Here is a 21446-nt window from a genome sequence, read left to right on the forward strand (position 1 = left end):
TAGAGTATAATGGTTACCTGGTATATCTTAGTGGTAGGTAGAGTAGAATGGTTACCTGTATATCTTAGTGGTAGGTGTAGTAGAATGGTTACCTGTATATCTTAGTGGTAGGTGTAGTAGAATGGTTGCCTGGTATAACTCAGTGGTAGGTGTAGTAGAATGGTATACCTGGTATATCTTAGTGGTAGGTGTGATAGAATGGTTACCTGTATATCTTAGTGGTAGGTGTAGTAGAATGGTTGCCTGGTATAACTCAGTGGTAGGTGTAGTAGAATGGTATACCTGGTATATCTTAGTGGTAGGTGTGATAGAATGGTTACCTGTATATCTTAGTGGTAGGTGTAGTAGAATGGTTACCTGGTATATCTTAGTGGTAGGTAGAGTAGAATGGTTACCTGTATATCTTAGTGGTAGGTAGAGTAGAATGGTTACCTGGTATATCTTAGTGGTAGGTAGAGTAGAATGTTTACCTGTATATCTTATTGGTAGGTAGAGTAGAATGGTTACCTGGTATATCTTAGTGGTACGTGTAGTAGAATGGTTACCTGGTATATCTTAGTGGTAGGTAGAGTAGAATGGTTACCTGGTATAACTCAGTGGTAGGTGTAGTATAATGGTTACCTGTATATCTTAGTAGTAGGTAGAGTAGAATGGTTACCTGGTATAACTCAGTGGTAGGTGTAGTAGAATGGTTACCTGGTATATCTTAGTGGTAGGTGTAGTAGAATGGTTACCTGGTATATCTTAGTGGTAGGTGTAGTAGAATGGTTACCTGGTATATCTTAGTGGTAGGTGTAGTAGAATGGTTACCTGGTATATCTTAGTGGTAGGTGTAGTAGAATGGTTACCTGGTATATCTTAGTGGTAGGTGTAGTAGAATATTTACCTGGTATATCTTAGTGGTAGGTGTAGTAGAATGTTTACCTGGTATATCTTAGTGGTAGGTGTAGTAGAATATTTACCTGGTATATCTTAGTGGTAGGTGTAGTAGAATGGTTACCTGTATATCTTAGTGGTAGGTGTAGTAGAATGGTTACCTGGTATATCTTAGTGGTAGGTGTAGTAGAATGTTTACCTGGTATATCTTAGTGGTAGGTGTAGTAGAATATTTACCTGGTATATCTTAGTGGTAGGTGTAGTAGAATGGTTACCTGTATATCTTAGTGGTAGGTAGAGTAGAATGGTTACCTGGTATATCTTAGTGGTAGGTAGAGTAGAATGGTTACCTGTCTATCTTAGTGGTAGGTGTAGTAGAATGGTTACCTGGTATATCTTAGTGGTAGGTGTAGTAGAATGGTTACCTGTATATCTTAGTGGTAGGTGTAGTAGAATGGTTACCTGTATTTCTTAGTGGTAGGTGTAGTAGAATGGTTGCCTGGTATAACTCAGTGGTAGGTGTAGTATTATGGTATACCTGTATATCTTAGTGGTAGGTGTAGTAGAATGGTTACCTGTATATCTTAGTGGTAGGTGTAGTAGAATGGTTGCCTGGTATAACTCAGTGGTAGGTGTAGTAGAATGGTTACCTGGTATAACTCAGTGGTAGGTGTAGTATAATGGTTACCTGTATATCTTAGTAGTAGGTAGAGTAGAATGGTTACCTGGTATAACTCAGTGGTAGGTGTAGTAGAATGGTTACCTGGTATATCTTAGTGGTAGGTGTAGTAGAATGGTTACCTGGTATATCTTAGTGGTAGGTAGAGTAGAATGGTTACCTGGTATAACTCAGTGGTAGGTGTAGTAGAATGGTTACCTGGTATATCTTAGTGGTAGGTGTAGTAGAATGGTTACCTGGTATATCTTAGTGGTAGGTGTAATAGAATGGTTACCTGGTATATCTTAGTGGTAGGTGTAGTAGAATGGTTGCCTGGTATAACTCAGTGGTAGGTGTAGTAGAATGGTATACCTGGTATATCTTAGTGGTAGGTGTGATAGAATGGTTACCTGTATATCTTAGTGGTAGGTGTAGTAGAATGGTTACCTGGTATATCTTAGTGGTAGGTAGAGTAGAATGGTTACCTGTATATCTTAGTGGTAGGTAGAGTAGAATGGTTACCTGGTATATCTTAGTGGTAGGTAGAGTAGAATGTTTACCTGTATATCTTATTGGTAGGTAGAGTAGAATGGTTACCTGGTATATCTTAGTGGTACGTGTAGTAGAATGGTTACCTGGTATATCTTAGTGGTAGGTAGAGTAGAATGGTTACCTGGTATAACTCAGTGGTAGGTGTAGTATAATGGTTACCTGTATATCTTAGTAGTAGGTAGAGTAGAATGGTTACCTGGTATAACTCAGTGGTAGGTGTAGTAGAATGGTTACCTGGTATATCTTAGTGGTAGGTGTAGTAGAATGGTTACCTGGTATATCTTAGTGGTAGGTGTAGTAGAATGGTTACCTGGTATATCTTAGTGGTAGGTGTAGTAGAATGGTTACCTGGTATATCTTAGTGGTAGGTGTAGTAGAATGGTTACCTGGTATATCTTAGTGGTAGGTGTAGTAGAATATTTACCTGGTATATATTAGTGGTAGGTGTAGTAGAATGTTTACCTGGTATATCTTAGTGGTAGGTGTAGTAGAATATTTACCTGGTATATCTTAGTGGTAGGTGTAGTAGAATGGTTACCTGTATATCTTAGTGGTAGGTGTAGTAGAATGGTTACCTGGTATATCTTAGTGGTAGGTGTAGTAGAATGTTTACCTGGTATATCTTAGTGGTAGGTGTAGTAGAATATTTACCTGGTATATCTTAGTGGTAGGTGTAGTAGAATGGTTACCTGTATATCTTAGTGGTAGGTAGAGTAGAATGGTTACCTGGTATATCTTAGTGGTAGGTAGAGTAGAATGGTTACCTGTCTATCTTAGTGGTAGGTGTAGTAGAATGGTTACCTGGTATATCTTAGTGGTAGGTGTAGTAGAATGGTTACCTGTATATCTTAGTGGTAGGTGTAGTAGAATGGTTACCTGTATTTCTTAGTGGTAGGTGTAGTAGAATGGTTGCCTGGTATAACTCAGTGGTAGGTGTAGTATTATGGTATACCTGGTATATCTTAGTGGTAGGTGTGATAGAATGGTTACCTGTATATCTTAGTGGTAGGTGTAGTAGAATGGTTGCCTGGTATAACTCAGTGGTAGGTGTAGTAGAATGGTTACCTGGTATAACTCAGTGGTAGGTGTAGTATAATGGTTACCTGTATATCTTAGTAGTAGGTAGAGTAGAATGGTTACCTGGTATAACTCAGTGGTAGGTGTAGTAGAATGGTTACCTGGTATATCTTAGTGGTAGGTGTAGTAGAATGGTTACCTGGTATATCTTAGTGGTAGGTAGAGTAGAATGGTTACCTGGTATAACTCAGTGGTAGGTGTAGTAGAATGGTTACCTGGTATATCTTAGTGGTAGGTGTAGTAGAATGGTTACCTGGTATATCTTAGTGGTAGGTGTAATAGAATGGTTACCTGGTATATCTTAGTGGTAGGTGTAGTAGAATGGTTACCTGGTATACCTCAGTGGTAGGTGTAATAGAATGGTTACCTGGTATGTGTCCGCGGCAGGTATAGTAGAACTCTCGGCAGTAGTCCTGGCAGAGGCGTGGCAGGTGGGGTTCTCTGAGGGGGACCTTGTCCGACTCGGGGGAGTGGAACAGCACTTGGGCATTGGGCGAACAGTGTGCACACTTGATCTCCTCAAGGAGACGGCTGCACTCCGTGTTATTGGTGGAGAAGATCTAGGGGAGGGACCACACGCAACAAGGAACAATGGACTTAGTGAGCATTAATGTTTTACACCTCAACATGGCTTGTAATTTGATGGCATGTCAGCGATATTGTATAATTAGCCCCCCCCCCCCCCCGGGTCTAATTACACAATATCGCTGACATGCCATCAAATTACAAGCCATGCTAAGGGTGTTGTATATGGCCAATTTACCACAGCTAAGGGCTGTTCTTATGCACAAACCAACGCAGAGTGCCTGGACACAGCCCTTAGCCGTGGTATATTGGCCATATACCACAAACTCCTGAGGTGCGTTATTGCTATTATAAACTGGTTACCAACTTAATCAGACAAGTAAAAATACATATTTTGTCATACGCGTGGTAAACTGTCTGATATACCATGGCTTTCAGCCAATCAGCATTCAGGGCTCGAACCACCCAGTTTATAATAAACATTATTGTAAGACATTAGCATGGAGATGATATAACCTAACTTTAATTATCCACCGCTGCAGCTTTATTGATGGTCCACTGAAAAAATATTCTCCAGAGAAACTAAGCCCACATCTTTTTATTTATTTAAATATTTTTTATATATATTGACTTTCAAAATTAGACCTGATTACCTTTTAATGTCACTTTTTAAACCCAGAATACGCAGCACATTCTGAAAAAAAGATTCTCTCCCTCACAACTTGTTTACCTAAGTGCACAAACAGTTAAGTTCAAATTACATTACATATGTCAGGGCGGCTGGGGCCAAAATGGATGGAGCCGAATTAGAGGGTTTGAAGCGTTACTTAGGTCGCTAAACAAAAGTAAACAAGAGATTTAGACCCCAGAAATTAGCAGGGATTATTTACGTAGCAAATTAGGTGTAATAAAACACAACATCATCTGTCCTGCATCCAGACATGTGTGCTGCTTAGGCAGCAGGCAGGCTGGTAGTGCTTTGCACTGTGTGAGGTCCGTCTATGTGTAAACACCAATTTAGAGATAGACAGGCACATCATTCCCGCACTGGTATCAACAAATTAGCAGTCTGTCCTAGTCAATTAGGCCTACAGACCTGGGTCCAACATATGGACACCCCCCCCCCCCCCCCCCCTCTCTCTCTCTCTCTCAGTTCAACAATAACCTGACTAGGTCTGGAAGAGAAAGCTGTTTCTTAAGGATACGGCCACCCTGCGGTCGTGTTCGAGACCGTTTTCTGACCACAGGTTGAACACAGGCCCTTTGGTTGTTTTATAGCCCCTCAGGACCACGACTAGAGATGGCCAAAGAATGTTTGTTCTACTCCTCTTACCGGGACATTGTAAAACACGGGTGATTAGAACTTGCCAGAAGCACACACAGAGGTTGATAAACCCGGCTATAAACAAGCAATAAATATACTAATAAACATACTAATAAATATACTCATACTAATACTATACTAATAAATATACTCATACTAATACTATACTAATAAATATACTCATACTAATACTATACTAATAAATATACTCATACTAATACTATACTAATAAAGAGTGCAGAGCAGCTAAAAGCCGTTAGCCTTTAGAAGTGTTGACAGGTCAGCATTAGGCAGGGTAGGCTTAGCTTGGGCTAAAACCTGGTTGTCCATGTCTGTGTGTCTCGGTCTCTGTAACTGTAGTGGTCAGGTGTGGCTCAGTTGGTAAGAGATTGACGCCAACAACGGCAGGGACGTGGGTTTAATCCCTGCAGTATACAGATACTAAAACGTATCCACTCACTGTATTCTAAGTCATTTTGGATAACAGTGTCTGCTAAGTGGTAATAGTATATGTTACTATACTAATACTAGTACTAACCCCTCCAAATATATGCGAGTACTACCGACGTGGGCATGCCTAACCGCCCACCCTCCTGCTCTAAATTGCCCATTGATTCGGCGTGCCATGGGCTGGCACACAGTCCATGGAGAGGAGCATTTGTGGGCTCTCTGCCATACCCTGTGCCCATATGTTGCTGGGATGGGCTCCAATGTTGCCATCACCACAAACCAGAACAAGAGGACCTTTGTTTGTTGTGTTTAGCAGCAAAATTTCACCACCGACTCGGTACTCAAAAGCAGAGGCTCGATCCTGGTCTGTACAAGCGGTATTATAGCATTACTGGGGGAACAGAAATGCAAGGGACCCAAGTCTCCGAAGGTAAACAAACCGACCCACACATGCGCACAACATCCATCTGTGTGACATACCTTGGCATGTGGGGGGGGGGGGGGAAATGTGTCGTAACACATCAATAACACAAGATTGCCAGTTCACATGGACAGCCCAAATGCAAAATGCATTTCCATAAGCTCCTTTATGGTGGTCGTTGTCCTCCTTACAGAGACGTGATCACAAAGCCAGACGTGTAAGTAGCTCACTGTAGAGGAGCAGCTGTTACAGGAGGACTCATTTCTTTGATAGGATCGGCACAATGGCTTTTGTCAGAGAAATTGCCAGAACAAACATATCAATGCACAAAGGTCACACTTGAAAACATTTGCTTGTCATTCAATCTTAGACAATGTGGGCTGCACAAGCCTCATAAGGTCTCACCATCAGGAATCACAGGGGGTGAGAGAGAGAGGGAGAGAGAGAGGGAGAGAGAGAGGGGGGGGGGGACCACCACACATAGCCCCTATAGAGAAAAGCGGCTGTGCTGTAGGCAACACTAAGACTGGTGTTAAAAATCTTCAACAAAACACTTGCCCTTTGGGAATAGGTGTAAGTTAGTGAGGGGTGGGTGTGAGAGGGGGGAGTGAAGGACAAATAATACCCTCTCAGCAGCCTTAACACTTGGACAGAGTCGAGGGACTGAATGGGGAGACTGATGTTCTCCAGCTTCACCAATTAGTGAAACTAACAAACACAATGGTGTTGTTGTTATTATTTTGCCATAAGCAAAAAGAGCTCTGTGTGTGGGCAGTGTAGTAGGGAGGAGGAGAAGTCGAAGTTATTTTTGTTCCGTTCAGGGTTTTTCCTCCTATTTGCATGACTTGAGCAAATTAAATGACGCAATATGGTTTTTGTCACAACACAAAGTGAGATACCACCCAGCCGCATATGTCGATTCGTTGAGAGCGGTTTACATAAGAATACGGCGAATTCTACCGTGAACTCCACGTAGCCTATGAAGACTGTGTTAAAGATTTATCCATGCAGTTAAACATGACGATCATTAATAATTTGTCTATAACGGACATCAGCGTAGGCTATGTACATTAAACGCGCACATGCTGTACAGGAACTGATTGGAAAGAAGAAAAACATATTAACATGCAACATTGTTGCAAAATACATTCTACGTGCGCTGACAAACATGCCAGCGCAAACATGCCACACGTGCGCATAACCGCGGTGTGGGATGCAAAGAATAACTTAGTATAATTGAACGATAGCCAACGGTGCTGACTCCCTTGGACTGCGCTCGTGTGGTGTTATTTTGATGCGCCGGGATGAACGTAAAAGGTTATAACATAACCATGGTAACACTGTAACGCGTTGGACACGCTCGAGACCAACAATCAGGAGGCTAACACTCAGGAGGCTTATATCATTTCCCACTTTTAAACAACATAGTTGGCTGATAAATCATGTTCATTTGTTTTTACAGTTTTGTGGATTTTCTACATATTTAATGTGACTGATAAAGAAACCTCAAAAAACAGCATAGAGTAGCAGGACAACGCCAGAATTTGTAAGTAGGCTACAGTTGAATTTCCCCTCACAGTCCCACCTCCCTCATATATCGTTAATTCTACTACTGTCAACAACAAGTCGAAAAGACACACCACGCAGTACATACATTCCCCGGGGCGTTTGGCTTTAGCCTACAGACAGCTCTCACAATGAAAGAATGCAACGAGCCCAACATACCCTGGCATCACGCCGGTGGACTATCTGATAAGCAGCACGCCTGGTTGGGCAGCATGACACACGAGGGTACAACCTGTGACAAACTTCCCCGTTGCTTGCACCGCTGTCCACTGACAGTTTTCTTTCCCTCTTCTTCAGTCGCTTAGGCATGCTCCCGTCGTAACATCTCCTTCTCCTCGGGCTTATTTCCCCCTTCTCGCCAAATTTCGAATCCCCACATTCCCAAACGTTGACTGCAATAGCCAACACGAGTACAAATTTCAAATGCCTCATATTAAAAAAACGTAGGAACCAAAAGATGTGAGAGAAATCACTGTTGAAAGCAACGGTGCAAACCTACAAAATACTCTATTATCTATATTTATATAGACCTATATGCTGTATCACAGGTAAACGATTATAATAATTTAGTTTAATAAAGGTATACGCATAAAGTAATCAGAATTAAATATTTGCTAAAGAAAAAAATGTTATTTAAAATAAATTAATGGTAGTGCTGGTTATGATGGCATACCCCAGAAATACACATTTTTCTCTCGTAAAGAAAACAAAGCAAAGAATAAGCAAACTCTGAGAATTGCAGTAAGCTTAATTTGTGTCCTTCCTTCTGATTTAAAATCCGTTTCAGCACAGTGCATTGGGTCAAAAAAGTAAGCACAAAATTGTCTCTCACTAGATCCTCAGAGCGCTCACATGTTTCCCCTTGCTCTTTCCTCCTTCTTTTTAACCAGCGCGCGAGAAGAGGAGCGAGCACAGTGACGTAAGACAGCACGAGTGCGCGCACTTGGCTGTACGCTACTGTGGAACGGAACGATGAATACCTGGCTGTCAGCACTGGACGGGCTGTCGTCAGTGATAGCCTACAGAAGAATTGAAGAGGTGAGATTGAGAAGTCAAGTGCACTTGAGATACATTCTAGAAGTGATTCTTTCTAGGATTGTAAAGTCTTCTACATATGTCGTTTCAGGTGTATTCTGCATCCCCTATCTATAGCACTTACTTGATTATATATTTTGGGAATGTGATCTACATAATGGCAAGCATTAGCCAACACTAGGTTACATGTCTTAATGTGAAAGTAAACACACCAATCCCCCCACCAATTCTCTGAAACATTAACATACACTATTTGTATTTCTATTTTTTATGGATCCCTCTTCCTGGGGTCCAACAAAATTAAGGCAGTTTCTACAATAAAAAAAACTGACAATACATTCACAGATTTCACAACACACCATGTGCCCTCAGGCCCCTACTCCACCACTACCACATATCTACAGTACAAAATCTAATTGGACATGTGTGTATAGTGCGTATGTTATCGTGTGTGTGTGTGTGTATATACATATGTCCGTGCCTATGTTTGTGTTCCATAAGGCGTATTTGTATCTGTTTTTTAAGTCTAATTTTACTGCTTGCATTAATTACTTGATGTGAAATAGAGTTTCATGTAGTCATGGCTCTATTTAGTACTGTGCGCCTCCCATAGTCTGTTCTGGACTCTGGGACTGTGAAGAGACCTCTTGTGGCATGTCTTGTGGGGTATGCATGGGTGTCCGAGCTGTGCACCAGTAGTTCAAACAGACAGCTCAGTGCATTCAACATGTCTATACCTCACAAAAATACAAATAGTGATGAAGTCAGTCTCTTGAGCCAAGAGAGATTGACATGCATATTATTAATATTGCCTCTCTGTGTACATTCAAGGGCCAGCCGTGCTGCCCTGTTCTGAACCAATTGCAATTTTCCTAAGTCCCTTTTTGTGGCACCTGACCACACGACTGAACAGTAGTCCAGGTGCGACAAAACTAGAGCCTGTAGGATCTGCCTTGTTGACAGTATTGTCAAGAAGGTAGAGCAGCACCTTATCATGGACTTACTTCTCCCCATCTTAGCTACTGTTGTGTCAGTATGTTCTGACCATGACAGTTTACAATCCAGGGTAACTCCAAGCAGTTTAGTCACCTCAACTTACTCAATTTTCACATTATTTTTTAAAATATTTAGCTGAGGTTTAGGGTTTAGTGAATGATTTGTCCCAAATACAATGCTTTTAGTTTTATAAATATTTAGGACTAACGTATTCCTTGCCATCCACTCTGAAACTAACTGCAACTCTTTGTTAAGTGTTGCAGTCATTTCAGTCGCTGTAGTAGCTGACATGTATAGTGTTGAGTCATCTGCATACATAGGCATACTGGCTTCACTCAATGCCAGTGGCATGTCGTTAGTAAAGATTGAAAAAGTATGGGCCTAGACAGCTGCTTTGGGGAATTCTTGATCCTACATGGATTATGTTGGAGAGGCTTCCATTAAAGAACACCCTCTGTCTCGGGTGGCGCAGTGGTAGCTGTGCCACCAGAGATTCTGGGTTCGAGTCCAGGCTCTGTCGCAGCTGGCCGCGACCAGGAGGCCCATGGGGCAGCGCACAATTGGCATGGCGTCGTCCGGGTTAGGGAGGGTATGGCTGGCAGGGATAGCTTTGTCTCATCGCGCACTAGCGACTCCTGTGGCGATGCAGTACTACCAATTGGATACCACGAAATTGGGGAGAAAAAAGGGCTAAAAAAAAAGAACACCCTCTGTGTCCTTTTAGACAGGTAACTCTTTATCCACAAAGTAGCAGGGGGTGTAAAGCCATTGTAACCAATGTGAAATGGCTAGCTAGTTAGCGAGGTGCGCGCTAATAGTGTTTCAATCAGTGACGTCACTCACTCTGAGACCTTGAAGTAGTTGTTCCCCTTGCTCTGCAAGGGTCGTGGCTTTTGTGGAGCAATGGGTAACGGTGCTTCGAGGGTGGCTGTTGTCTACGTGTGCAGAGGGTCCCTGGTTCGAGGCGAGGAGAGTGGCGGAAGCAATACTGTTACACCATAACACATACGTTTTTCCAGCAGCAAACTATGATCGATAATGTCAAAAGCTGCACTAAAGTCTAACAAAACAGCCCCCACAATCTTTTTATCATCAATTTCTCTCAGCCAATCATCAGTCATTTGTGTAAGTGCTCTGCTTGATGAATGTCCTTCCCTTTAAGCATGCTGAAAGTTTGTGGTCAATTTGTTTACTGTAAAATAGCATTGTATCTGGTCAAACACAATTTTTTCCAAAAGTTGATTAAGGGTTGGTAACAGGCTGATTGGTTGGCTATTTGAGCCAGTAAGGGGGGCTTTACTATTCTTAGGTAGCGGAATGACTTTTGCTTCTCTCCAAGCCTGAGGCCACAAACTTTCTAGTCGGCTTAAATTGAAAATATGGCAAATAGGAGTGGCAATATTGTCTTCTATTAACCTCAGTAATTTTCCATCCAAGTTGTCAGACCCCGGTGGCTTGTCATTGTTGATAGACAACAATCATTTTTTCACCTCTTCCACACTCACTTTACAGAATTCAAAATGACGATGCTTGTCTTTCATAATTTGGTCAGATATACTTGGATGTATAGTGATAACGTTTGCCATCAGATGAAGTGATTTGAGCCTAATTTTGGTGGCCAAGGAAGATGGCTGGCACAACTGGCCCCCGGCTGTGAAGCAGTTTGGAATTCGGAAGTGAGGTCCCACCTGATTGATACATTGATCTATCAGTCCATATTTAAAGTAGGTAGACTTGGCAGTATTACCCCAACATCAGCCGTTTGCTGCCTACCCTACGTCTGTAATCGAAGGTATTGCTGTTCCTCTGAAGACCACTGATAAGACAAAGCCAAACCCAGGACAAATCCTCTTTTATTCGCCTCTCTCTTCAGAGAGATTACACGATAGCAATCCGAAAGGCAAGGGGAATGTCCTGTGGCAATTACTACAACAAAGAAAACAGTGGAAACACACAGAGGAGCTGGAAATCACTTCCATTACCACACCTGTTCTTCTTTGGGGGTCCGGCAGCCAGGCCGGCACTGACCAGAGCCCAATAGGCTGCTTATCTACACGAATCTAGAGCGATCTAGAGCGATCCAGAGGAATCCAGCCTGATTTGACTGTGGGGCAATTATGGAAATGACTCTGTGTTGCTATGACCCGAGCAGAGCCCCTGCCTGCCAGATTTGACCTGAAGAATTACCCCCGTCTATCCTTCCCTGCATTCTGAAGCTGTCCTCGCAGCATTACTTTGTTACCCCACTGAACATTTTTGGGGGCTGGTTGGTGTGTTGTTGAAGAAGAAGAAGAAGAAGAAGCACCACAGCAGGTCTGAGAACAGCAGAATGACATCCAGCCGCATTGTAGAACAGCGTGAAAACATGTGGGATGCAGCTGTGGGACGCCGGGGCTACGTGTAGAGAGGCAGTAGAGAGAGAATCACAGGGTAGGGAGGGGAAGACAGACCACAGCTATAAGTTAACAATGTGTCCCGGTGGGGCAAGGGGCTCGGATCTACACATACAAACAGCCATGTTCAACTATCTTGTTATTTTGTTGTTGTGATGCCTCCCACCCTAATCCCTTTGACATCTTAGTATATCTATCTGAAGGCCTGTCGCCCTACCATTTTATTTGGGCATTTTTATTGTTCAGAAATGTGGTGGGCACTCTCTTCGTTCGCAGGACTTTATCCTGCTAACTGTTCCAAATGTCCGAACTGAATTTGGTAAGAGGGTTTTTATGTACTCTGCGGCATCGGCTTGGAACGCCTTACAAAATATTTTTAAACTGGAAGAACTTGTCCCGATTGGTGGTTTTTGAGACTGATTCCCTGACCTGTCAATGTTTTTAATTAGCTGTTTTATGATTTTTTTATACTCTTGTGAATTCTATGTTTTTTTACTAGATTACCTATAGTTTTTCATGTTGTCTGTCTGTAATTGTTTTATGACTTGGTGCAGCCTATCTTGGCCAAGACGCTCTTGAAAAATATAATTCTAATCTCAATGAGCCCTTCCTGGTTACATAGAGGTTCAATAAAAAAATAAAGCTGTTTTAACTTATAGTTTTGAGGTGAAACCATAAGCGGGAACAACTTGGGAATACCATAGTCAAGAAAACCCCAGTCTAATGCAGTTCGTATTGCTTGTGTTTTTATGTTTACATGAAATGGGAAAGATTCATTTGATTTAAGTTCAACATTCATTCATAAACAACATTTTGACCCATGACAAAGCAGGGTCAGTTGGGAAATTCTCGTCCGCTTTGTTTCATTCAGCATGTGATCCGCAGATGGACGGAGGTAGGAAAAGAACATCCCATCAGGTTACGGATATGGTCCCCCTCCCCTCCTCCTCCTCCTCCCCCTCCTCTTCCTTCTCTCCTCTTCATCTTCCTCCTCCTCTTCCTCCTCCTCTTCCTCCTCCCCTTCCTCCTCCTCCTCTTCCTCCACATCACGGGGATATAGCATTGCTTTCGTTTCTGTGTCGTGGACAGTAGGGCACACAGTTGCAAAACATTTCTTTAAAGTCTGTGTATCCACAATCTCCCCGTTTCAAAATGTTTCAAAACGCTTCAAACCCTAAGTGAACAGTAGGCTACCTAATCTGGACACGTTCAGGTAAAAGCCTACCTCCTCTTCAAACTACCTCCTACCCCCCCCCCCCCCCCCCTACTGAACACAGCCCTGCTGTAGGTCACCCTAATGAGAAACATGACCTGATGACAGACAGGACTCTGCTTTCACTCACTCCCCATCCCTCTTCCAGGCACCGCTAGCCTCACACCTCACTCACTCCCCATCCCTCTTCCAGGCACCGCTAGCCTCACACCTCACTCACTCCCCATCCCTCTTCCAGGCACCGCTAGCCTCACACCTCACAGCTCGTTACTACTCCTAAAGCCTCTCTGGTGGCTAACTCTTAGCTGTGGGTCCCATCCAGCCCAAGCTGGGTTCATCTCAGGGGCTGCAGTATGTGTGTGTGTGTGTGTGTGTGTGTGTGTGTGTGTGTGTGTGTGTGTGTGTGTGTGTGTGTGTGTGTGTGTGTGTGTGTGTGTGTGTGTGTGTGTGTGTGTGTGTGTGTGTGTGTGTGTGTGTGTGTGTGTGTGTGTGCGTGCGTGCGTGCGTGTGTGTGTGTGGGGCCACCAGTTAGGGGTGTTGTAGTCATCATCATAGACTGAATCCCAGTGTGAACTGTAAGCACAATGAGAAACAGATGCAGCATCACATGCTATGACTAGAACAATCCTTCTCCTCTCTCTGTGTGGCTGTACGTATGAGTGTCAGCTGTATTCGTCTTGTGATGAATCTCGCTGCTCTCTGTTCGTCATTATCATAAACATATGTAGTTGGATAGTGCCACACGTCTTTTGTGCTTTTCTTGTTGTAGGAGTGGATGGTGCCAGTGAGTGAACTCAGGTGGTTTGCTGTGTTCTTTGTGTTTTGAAGCTGAGGTGTCTAGTGAAGTGAAGTGTTAAGTAAGTTTGAAGTTAAAAAGTGACCGTTGACTATTAAAATGTCAGGCTGACTGGCTATTCTATCATTCCATCTCAGTATGGCTGGTAATGGGAAAGCCTCATTTGGAACTCTTTCATTCATCTCCTCTCTCCGTTACCTACCTTCCATCACACAGAAGCACGGTGTGACTCTCACACCTGCTCTAATGGCCCAGGGTTTGGCTGCGCTAAGCTTCGGGACACACCGAGCGTGGAACGTGTTCACAATGCCATTAATATTCCTGACAACAGATTCATGAGGCTTTCACCGTCTGTTTATGAACGCTTTAGCTGGAGGGGGAGAAGAAAGAAAACTCTGATCTCGTAGAACATTTACAGCAGTGTGTGTGTGTGTGTGTGTGTGTGTGTGTGTGTGTGTGTGTGTGTGTGTGTGTGTGTGTGTGTGTGTGTGTGTGTGTGTGTGTGTGTGTGTGCGTGCGTGCGTGCGTTTGTGTGTGTGTGTGCGTGTGTATGTGTGTGTGTGTGTGCGTTTGTGTGTGTGTGTGCGTTTGTGTGTGTGTGTGTGTGCGTGCGTTTGTGTGTGTGTGTGTGTGTGTGTGCGTGTGTGTGTGTGTGTGTGTGCGTGCGTGTGTGTGTGTGTATGTGTGTGTGTGTGTGTTTGTGTGCGTGCAGCGCACGATTCCCACTTGAACGGATCTAAACACATGAGGACGTTTTAAGTGGAGTGACTTACGCGGCGGCGGGACTCATCCACCGTGGGTCAGTGGCGGCAGCCTGGGCCGCCTGCCCGGAATCAACAGCCTCTAAATCACTGTGCTTCAACCATCACACCCGGGACCACACTGCCTTCCCACCAGCTCCCCCCTGCCCTGTCCTTCCCACCCTGCTCTCTCTGCCCTGTACCACCCCAGCAGAATGTCCTTAGCCCTGATGAGTCTGGGGATGCTTAAGCTAAAGTACACACAGTGCCGTGAGTAACTGAAGCCACCCAGGGGCTCCGCATGCAGCCCGCTGGTCGGTGGCACGAGACACCACCAGGTTGTTGCGCAAGTCGAGTAGTCCTGAGACTGTTTACATGACACTCGATGCCTCGAACACACCCCCCATCCGCCACCATGTCAGAGACATATTGTAGCAGGGAGTCCTCAGAGAAGGAAATGAACCGTAGCAGCATTGGATTGCAGTGTTCCTTACAGGAAAACAAACCTACTGTAGAAGGGGCTGATCAGTGATTTTGTCCAACAGGGACGTTCACAAACAATGACCCCATAGGCTGTTGTCTGACCTGACCCGTGGTGGGCCAAACCGACCGGGCCGGTCGATGCAGTACCTTAGACCACTGTGCCACTCGGGAGGCCCTACATTTCTCTTCTAACTATGATCCCGACAGTTCTAGAGAAACTGAGTAACCACAGGTAGAATAGTTCCCGATTTCATAGTGTTACTTGAAAGAAATACACGTCCCTCGCATAATGCCTTGTATCTTTTTGTCTCTCTTGTTCAAACTCCCCATCCCAGGAAGTGCCACATCCCTACAGGCTAGCGAAGGGTTCATGCAACAGATGGATGTCTTTTCTTGGTCCAATTAATTGTAAATGTTTCCAGTAACAACAGCCTCAAAGTAGAACCATGTATGCCCCATCCCTCCCTCCTTCTCCCCATCCCTCCTTCACATATGTGTGCAAATTGCAGATTCATTACAGTTTAGCATCAGTGCACTGCAAATTAATGGGAGTAGAAGAGTGGTAAGTGTGGTGTGGTGTGGGCAGCAGGCTAGCAGCTGCGTTGATGGTGGTCCTTGACTTCGTGTCAATGCTTCCCCTCTCCTCTCCTCTCCTCTCCTCTCCTCTCCTCTCCTCTCCTCTCCTCTCCTCTCCTCTCCTCTCCTCTCCTCTCCTCTCCTCTCCTCTCCTCTCCTCTCCTCTCCTCTCTTCTCTTCTCCAGTACCCACGTGACGCTCTACTCGGCCCATTTGTTCCTGCTTGGCCTTTGAGGCTCTCCATCAGGTAGAAGTATCAGTCTAATGAGTGTTCCTATCTCCATCAGGTAGTGTTCAGTGTAATGAGTGTTCCTCTCTCTATCAGGTAGAGGGTTCAGTCTATTGAGTGTTCCTCTCTCTATCAGGTAGAGGGTTCAGTCTATTGAGTGTTCCTCTCTCTATCAGGTAGAGGGTTCAGTCTATTGAGTGTTCCTCTCTCTATCAGGTAGAGGGTTCAGTCTATTGAGTGTTCCTCTCTCCATCAGGTAGAGGGTTCAGTCTATTGAGTGTTCCTCTTTATATCAGGTAGAGGGTTGAGTCTATTGAGTGTTCCTCTCTCTATCAGGTAGAGGATTCAGTCTATTGAGTGTTCCTCTCTCTATCAGGTAGAGGGTTCAGTCTATTGAGTGTTCCTCTCTCTATCAGGTAGAGGGTTCAGTCTATTGAGTGTGCCTCTCTCCATCAGGTAGAGGGTTCAGTCTATTGAGTGTTCCTCTTTATATCAGGTAGAGGGTTCAGTCTATTGAGTGTTCCTCTCTCTATCAGGTAGAGGGTTCAGTCTATTGAGTGTTCCTCTCTCCATCAGGTAGAGGGTTCAGTCTATTGAGTGTTCCTCTTTATATCAGGTAGAGGGTTCAGTCTATTGAGTGTTCCTCTCTCCATCAGGTAGAGGGTTCAGTCTATTGAGTGTTCCTCTTTATATCAGGTAGAGGGTTCAGTCTATTGAGTGTTCCTCTTTATATCAGGTAGAGGGTTCAGTCTATTGAGTGTTCCTCTCTCTATCAGGTAGATGGTTCAGTCTATTGAGTGTTCCTCTCTCCATCAGGTAGAGGGTTCAGTCTATTGAGTGTTCCTCTTTATATCAGGTAGAGGGTTCAGTCTAATGAGTGTTCCTCTCTCTATCAGGTAGAGGGTTCAGTCTATTGAGTGTTCCTCTCTCCATCAGGTAGAGGGTTCAGTCTATTGAGTGTTCCTCTTTATATCAGGTAGAGGGTTCAGTCTATTGAGTGTTCCTCTCTCTATCAGGTAGAGGGTTCAGTCTATTGAGTGTTCCTCTCTCCATCAGGTAGAGGGTTCAGTCTATTGAGTGTTCCTCTCTCCATCAGGTAGAGGGTTCAGTCTATTGAGTGTTCCTCTTTATATCAGGTAGAGGGTTCAGTCTAATGGGTGTTCCTCTTTCCATCAGGTAGTGTTCAGTCTAATGAGTGTTCCTCTCTCTATCAGTTAGAGGGTTCAGTCTAATGAGTGTTCCTATCTCCATCAGGTAGAAGGCTCAGTCTATCGAGGGTTCCTCTCTTCATCAGGTAGAGGGTTCAGTCTAATGAATGTTCTCTATTCATCAGGTAGAGGGTTCAGTCTAATGAGTGTTCCTCTCTTCATCAGGTAGAGGGTTCAGTCTAATGAGTGTTCCTCTCTTCATCAGGTAGAGGGTTCAGTCTAATGAGTGTTCCTCTCTTCATCAGGTAGAGGGTTCAGTCTAATGAGTGTTCCTCTCTTCATCAGGTAGAGGGTTCAGTCTAATGAGTGTTCCTCTCTCAATCAGGTAGAGGGTTCAGTCTATCGAGAGTTCCTCTCTTCATTAGGTAGAGGGTTCAGTCTAATGAGTGTTCATCTATTCATCAGGTAGAGGGTTCAGTCTAATGAGTGTTCCTCTATTCATCAGGTAGAGGGTTCAGTCTAATGAGTGTTCCTCTATTCATCAGGTATAGGGTTCAGTCTAATGAGTGTTCCTCTCTCTATCAGATAGAGGGTTCAGTCTATTGAGTGTTCCTCTTTTCATCAGGTATAGGGTTCAGTCTAATGAGTGTTCCTCTTTTCATCAGGTAGAGGGTTCAGTCTATCGAGGGTTCCTCTTTTCATCAGGTATAGGGTTCAGTCTAATGAGTGTTCCTCTCTCTATCAGGTAGCGGGTTCAGTATAATGAGTGTTCCTCTCTCTATCAGGTAGGTAGAGAGTTCAGTCTATCGAGTGTTCCTCTCTCAATCAGGTAGAGAGTTCAGTCTATCGAGGGTTCCTCTCTTCATTAGGTAGAGGGTTCAGTCTATCAAGGGTTCCTCTCTTCATTAGGTAGAGGGTTCAGTCTATCGAGGGTTCCTCTCTCTATCAGGTAGGTAGAGAGTTCAGTCTATCGAGGGTTCCTCTCTTCATTAGGTAGAGGGTTCAGTCTAATGAGTGTTCCTCTCTCTATCATGTATAGGGTTCAGTCTATCGAGAGTTCCTCTCTTCATTAGGTAGAGGGTTCAGTCTATCGAGGGTTCCTCTCTCTATCAGGTAGGTAGAGAGTTCAGTCTATCGAGGGTTCCTCTCTTCATTAGGTAGAGGGTTCAGTCTAATGAGTGTTCCTCTCTCTATCATGTATAGGGTTCAGTCTATCGAGAGTTCCTCTCTTCATTAGGTAGAGGGTTCAGTCTAATGAGTGTTCCTCTCTCTATCAGGTAGAGGGTTCAGTCTAATGAGTGTTCCTCTCTCTATCAGGTAGAGGGTTCAGTCTAATGAGTGTTCCTCTCTCAATCAGGTATTGGCTTTGTCTTGATGGGTTTCGTAACTTTTTAACTGGGCCCTAACAAAGCATTGGCTTTGGACTGAACACCTCTTGGTAGATATTCAAAGAGAACGCCCTGAAAGTAAACGGCATACATTCGTTAATGGTTTTAATGTTCCTGGACCGGTTTGTTGCTGTTCCTGGAAAGGAGAAAAGTCAAACAGTTCTGGTCTTCTGAAATGGCATTGTTAGCAAATACTTGTGTAAATACTTGTTCATATACACGGTGGGTGAGATTTCTGTTGACACAGGTTCAAATCTAAGCAATGTCAGTACCTTCTCTAAGCAATTTGTACCTTTCCTTATTAACTACGCTGTCTGGTTTATGCTCTGAATTCTTGTTGGGGCGGCAAATGTGGCAGCGTCAATTCTCTGTTAATACTCTGTAAACACGGACTTATCATCAGAGGCAACTAGTCTGAAGTGTTGCTTTATCTCCACTTATATTAAACTTTTATAGTTCAAACAAAAAGGTTGATATGAGCCTCGGAGAGATAAATAAATGGGAGCTCTTATTTAGATTAAGGGAAGTGGACACCGTTTTTATTCACCATTATGGAAATTGTTACTCTCAAGGTGGTCCTCTCCGCACAAGGGGAGATTGGTTTGATAGTACAGTGGAAGTTCAGCCTGAACCTTTCGCCAGACGTCTGTGCTGTGGTGGTTTTCCCAGGAGCTTGAGGTTCCATTGTGAAACCTTGGTTTACGTGGACTCTTTGTGCGGGGTTGTTTTACAACGGAAGAGGGAATGAAGCAGCCGCTCCGGAGAAAGAGAAGAAGACAGTTAGGTGGTTCGAATTGTTTCCTTTTTCATCCCCGTTACACAAAGGTCACGGTTTGGGAACCCAACTGAGTGTTGTCCCGGGGAATTGGTTTCAAGGTCTCATTTCAGAGTAATATTTCCTCGTAGTCTGGCTCTCTCTTGTTCTTTTATATCCAAATTGAAAACCTCCCCTTTTGTCTGGGATCTGATTACCAGCAGTGAGTCATAATCATAATGCAGCCATCCAGCTTCTCACGTCAGGATGTTTTTGTTCCAAATCCCTTTCGGTTAGTCCCAGGTAGGTCTGCTAGGAAACATGGCCCAGTTGTTACAGTATACATTTTCATATTGCCTACCTAAATGTAATTCAAACTGCAGTCTAGTATTTTGTGTTTTGGCGGCTACTGCAACCCATGGAAAGTATTTGGCTGGCTTTAGCTTTGATGCAACAGATAGCAAAGAGTCTGAACATATGGTTTAATACAAGTGTGTGTGTGTGCGCGCGCGTGTATGTGTATGTGCGGGTGTGTGTGCGTGGTGTGTGTGTGTGTGGGCGTGTGCCACAACTGCTTGTGGTTCATCTTGCTGGTTCAATCATTCAAAACATAGTGACATCTGAAATGTCTTTGTAATTTATGTCCCGGTGCAGCTTTTCCTTTGCCTGACTTCCCAGACTCTTTGCTCCGGCAAGATGCTACGCCACACCCACGGACGCTAGTTTCTTCTCCGCAATGAGTCTGTATCTGAGTACATCCCCTACCCTTTACCGAATGCGTCTGATTGGTCCAGAAACCCCATGAGTTGGGCCAGAGCCAGAACACGCGTGGGTAAAGCGGCAGTTTGAAAATTCATCATTGGCTTCGATACTCTGATTGGTTAGAGATGATCCAATCGCTGATTTCTTTATTTTGTACAACACTCCTCCTGCCCCTCGTCATCACAAACAACTTCAATGATGGTAGTCTCAGACTAAAGTATGTAGCGAATGACAGAGCAGAAGAATCATCAGGCTAGCTCTTCCTCACCTGTTCTTTTAACTTTTCATATGTCATCTAACTACTGCTGAATGGCTATAACGTCACGCACATCTGTGTGTTAGTCAGGTCCGTCCGTCTCTCCTCTGGCCGTAAGGTTCTCATTAACCGCTGGGTGATGGTTGTGTCAGGGCCGTGGCCTCTGTGTCGGCCCCACTGACTGAAGGGTTGAGTCAGGGTGATTGAGCAGTCGAGTCGCAGGCCTCAAGGCCTCTCTCAACAGGGTCCCATCTCCTCCAGAGTAGTGGGGTCACCGCCCTGTCTGCCACCGCACGTCTCCCCCTCATTCAAGCCCTCGTCACACACAGACAGAGAGATGGATGGACGGACAGATTGTTCCACAGAGCAGCTGACACACAGACCCCCACCCCGTCCCGTCTCACACACACACACACACACACACACACACACACACACACATCACCATCAACCCCTCACTACTCCCATGGCCATTCATAGTCAGGCAACAAATTAATTAGGGCCAGAGACAATTACCATAAACAGAGGCTGCATTTTTTTCTGCTTTGTGTGGGAAATCTCACTTTGTAAATATTTTTAGGGAACAGAGTATAAACCAGGACAGTGCACAACCCAAGTTTATCTTCAGCTAATTGCAAAGATACAGTGTGGTGGGGTATTCGGTTGTGGTCCCTACTGTGCTGCATTCCAGATGCTGATATCACTAGACCAGAGGACCACCAAAGACTTTAAGTATACTTTATTGACTTAAGCTGTATAAAGACTCTGATAAAGAGCTTCCTTCCACTGGTCATCCATCTTGTGTCTTTGACAAGAGCGTCTTGGGCTCGGCAGTGTCAGCAGGACATTGTCTTCTTGTTGTGGAGTTAGAAGACGAGACTCTATCTGTTCAGGACTTTATCTACAGAGGGTGGTTAGCTGCAAGGCAAGCACGAAGACAGACAGACAGCAGCTCTTTAAAGTGAAATCTCAATGGTTACTTAGTGTGTTGGAATTATTTCCTTAAACTCATCATACATCATGAGGAACAAATACGATGCTCTGCAATTGAATATCGTTGAATGAAAATGCATGAAAAGCTGTGGCGACATCTTGTGTGACATGGATGTTTCTAAAACTCTGTGGTAATCTAAAAACGGTTGAAGTTCTTGTTCCACTACTGGCAGAGGAGGGAGCGCCACTGCCAATAGGGAAGTGTGGTTCATTTAGTGTCACGCAGCTCCACAGC

At 44.2% G+C, this 21446-nt stretch overlaps 1 protein-coding gene across 1 annotated transcript in view; it reads right to left on the bottom strand.

The window, feature by feature from the left end:
• LOC109901298 (hedgehog-interacting protein) overlaps positions 1–8319 on the bottom strand; it is a 48223-nt gene extending 39904 nt beyond the window's left edge. Inside the window, exons 1-2 of the mRNA XM_031828354.1 lie at positions 7609–8319; positions 3531–3723 (exon numbers count right to left, since the gene is read on the bottom strand). Coding sequence (XP_031684214.1) covers positions 3531–3723; positions 7609–7881 — 466 coding nt within the window. The 5' untranslated portion in view covers positions 7882–8319. The remainder of the gene's footprint in view (positions 1–3530; positions 3724–7608) is intronic.
• Positions 8320–21446: the final 13127 nt, after the last annotated feature.

The sequence above is a fragment of the Oncorhynchus kisutch genome, linkage group LG7 (assembly GCF_002021735.2).
Source record: "Oncorhynchus kisutch isolate 150728-3 linkage group LG7, Okis_V2, whole genome shotgun sequence".
NCBI classification, from domain to species: Eukaryota; Metazoa; Chordata; class Actinopteri; order Salmoniformes; family Salmonidae; genus Oncorhynchus; species Oncorhynchus kisutch.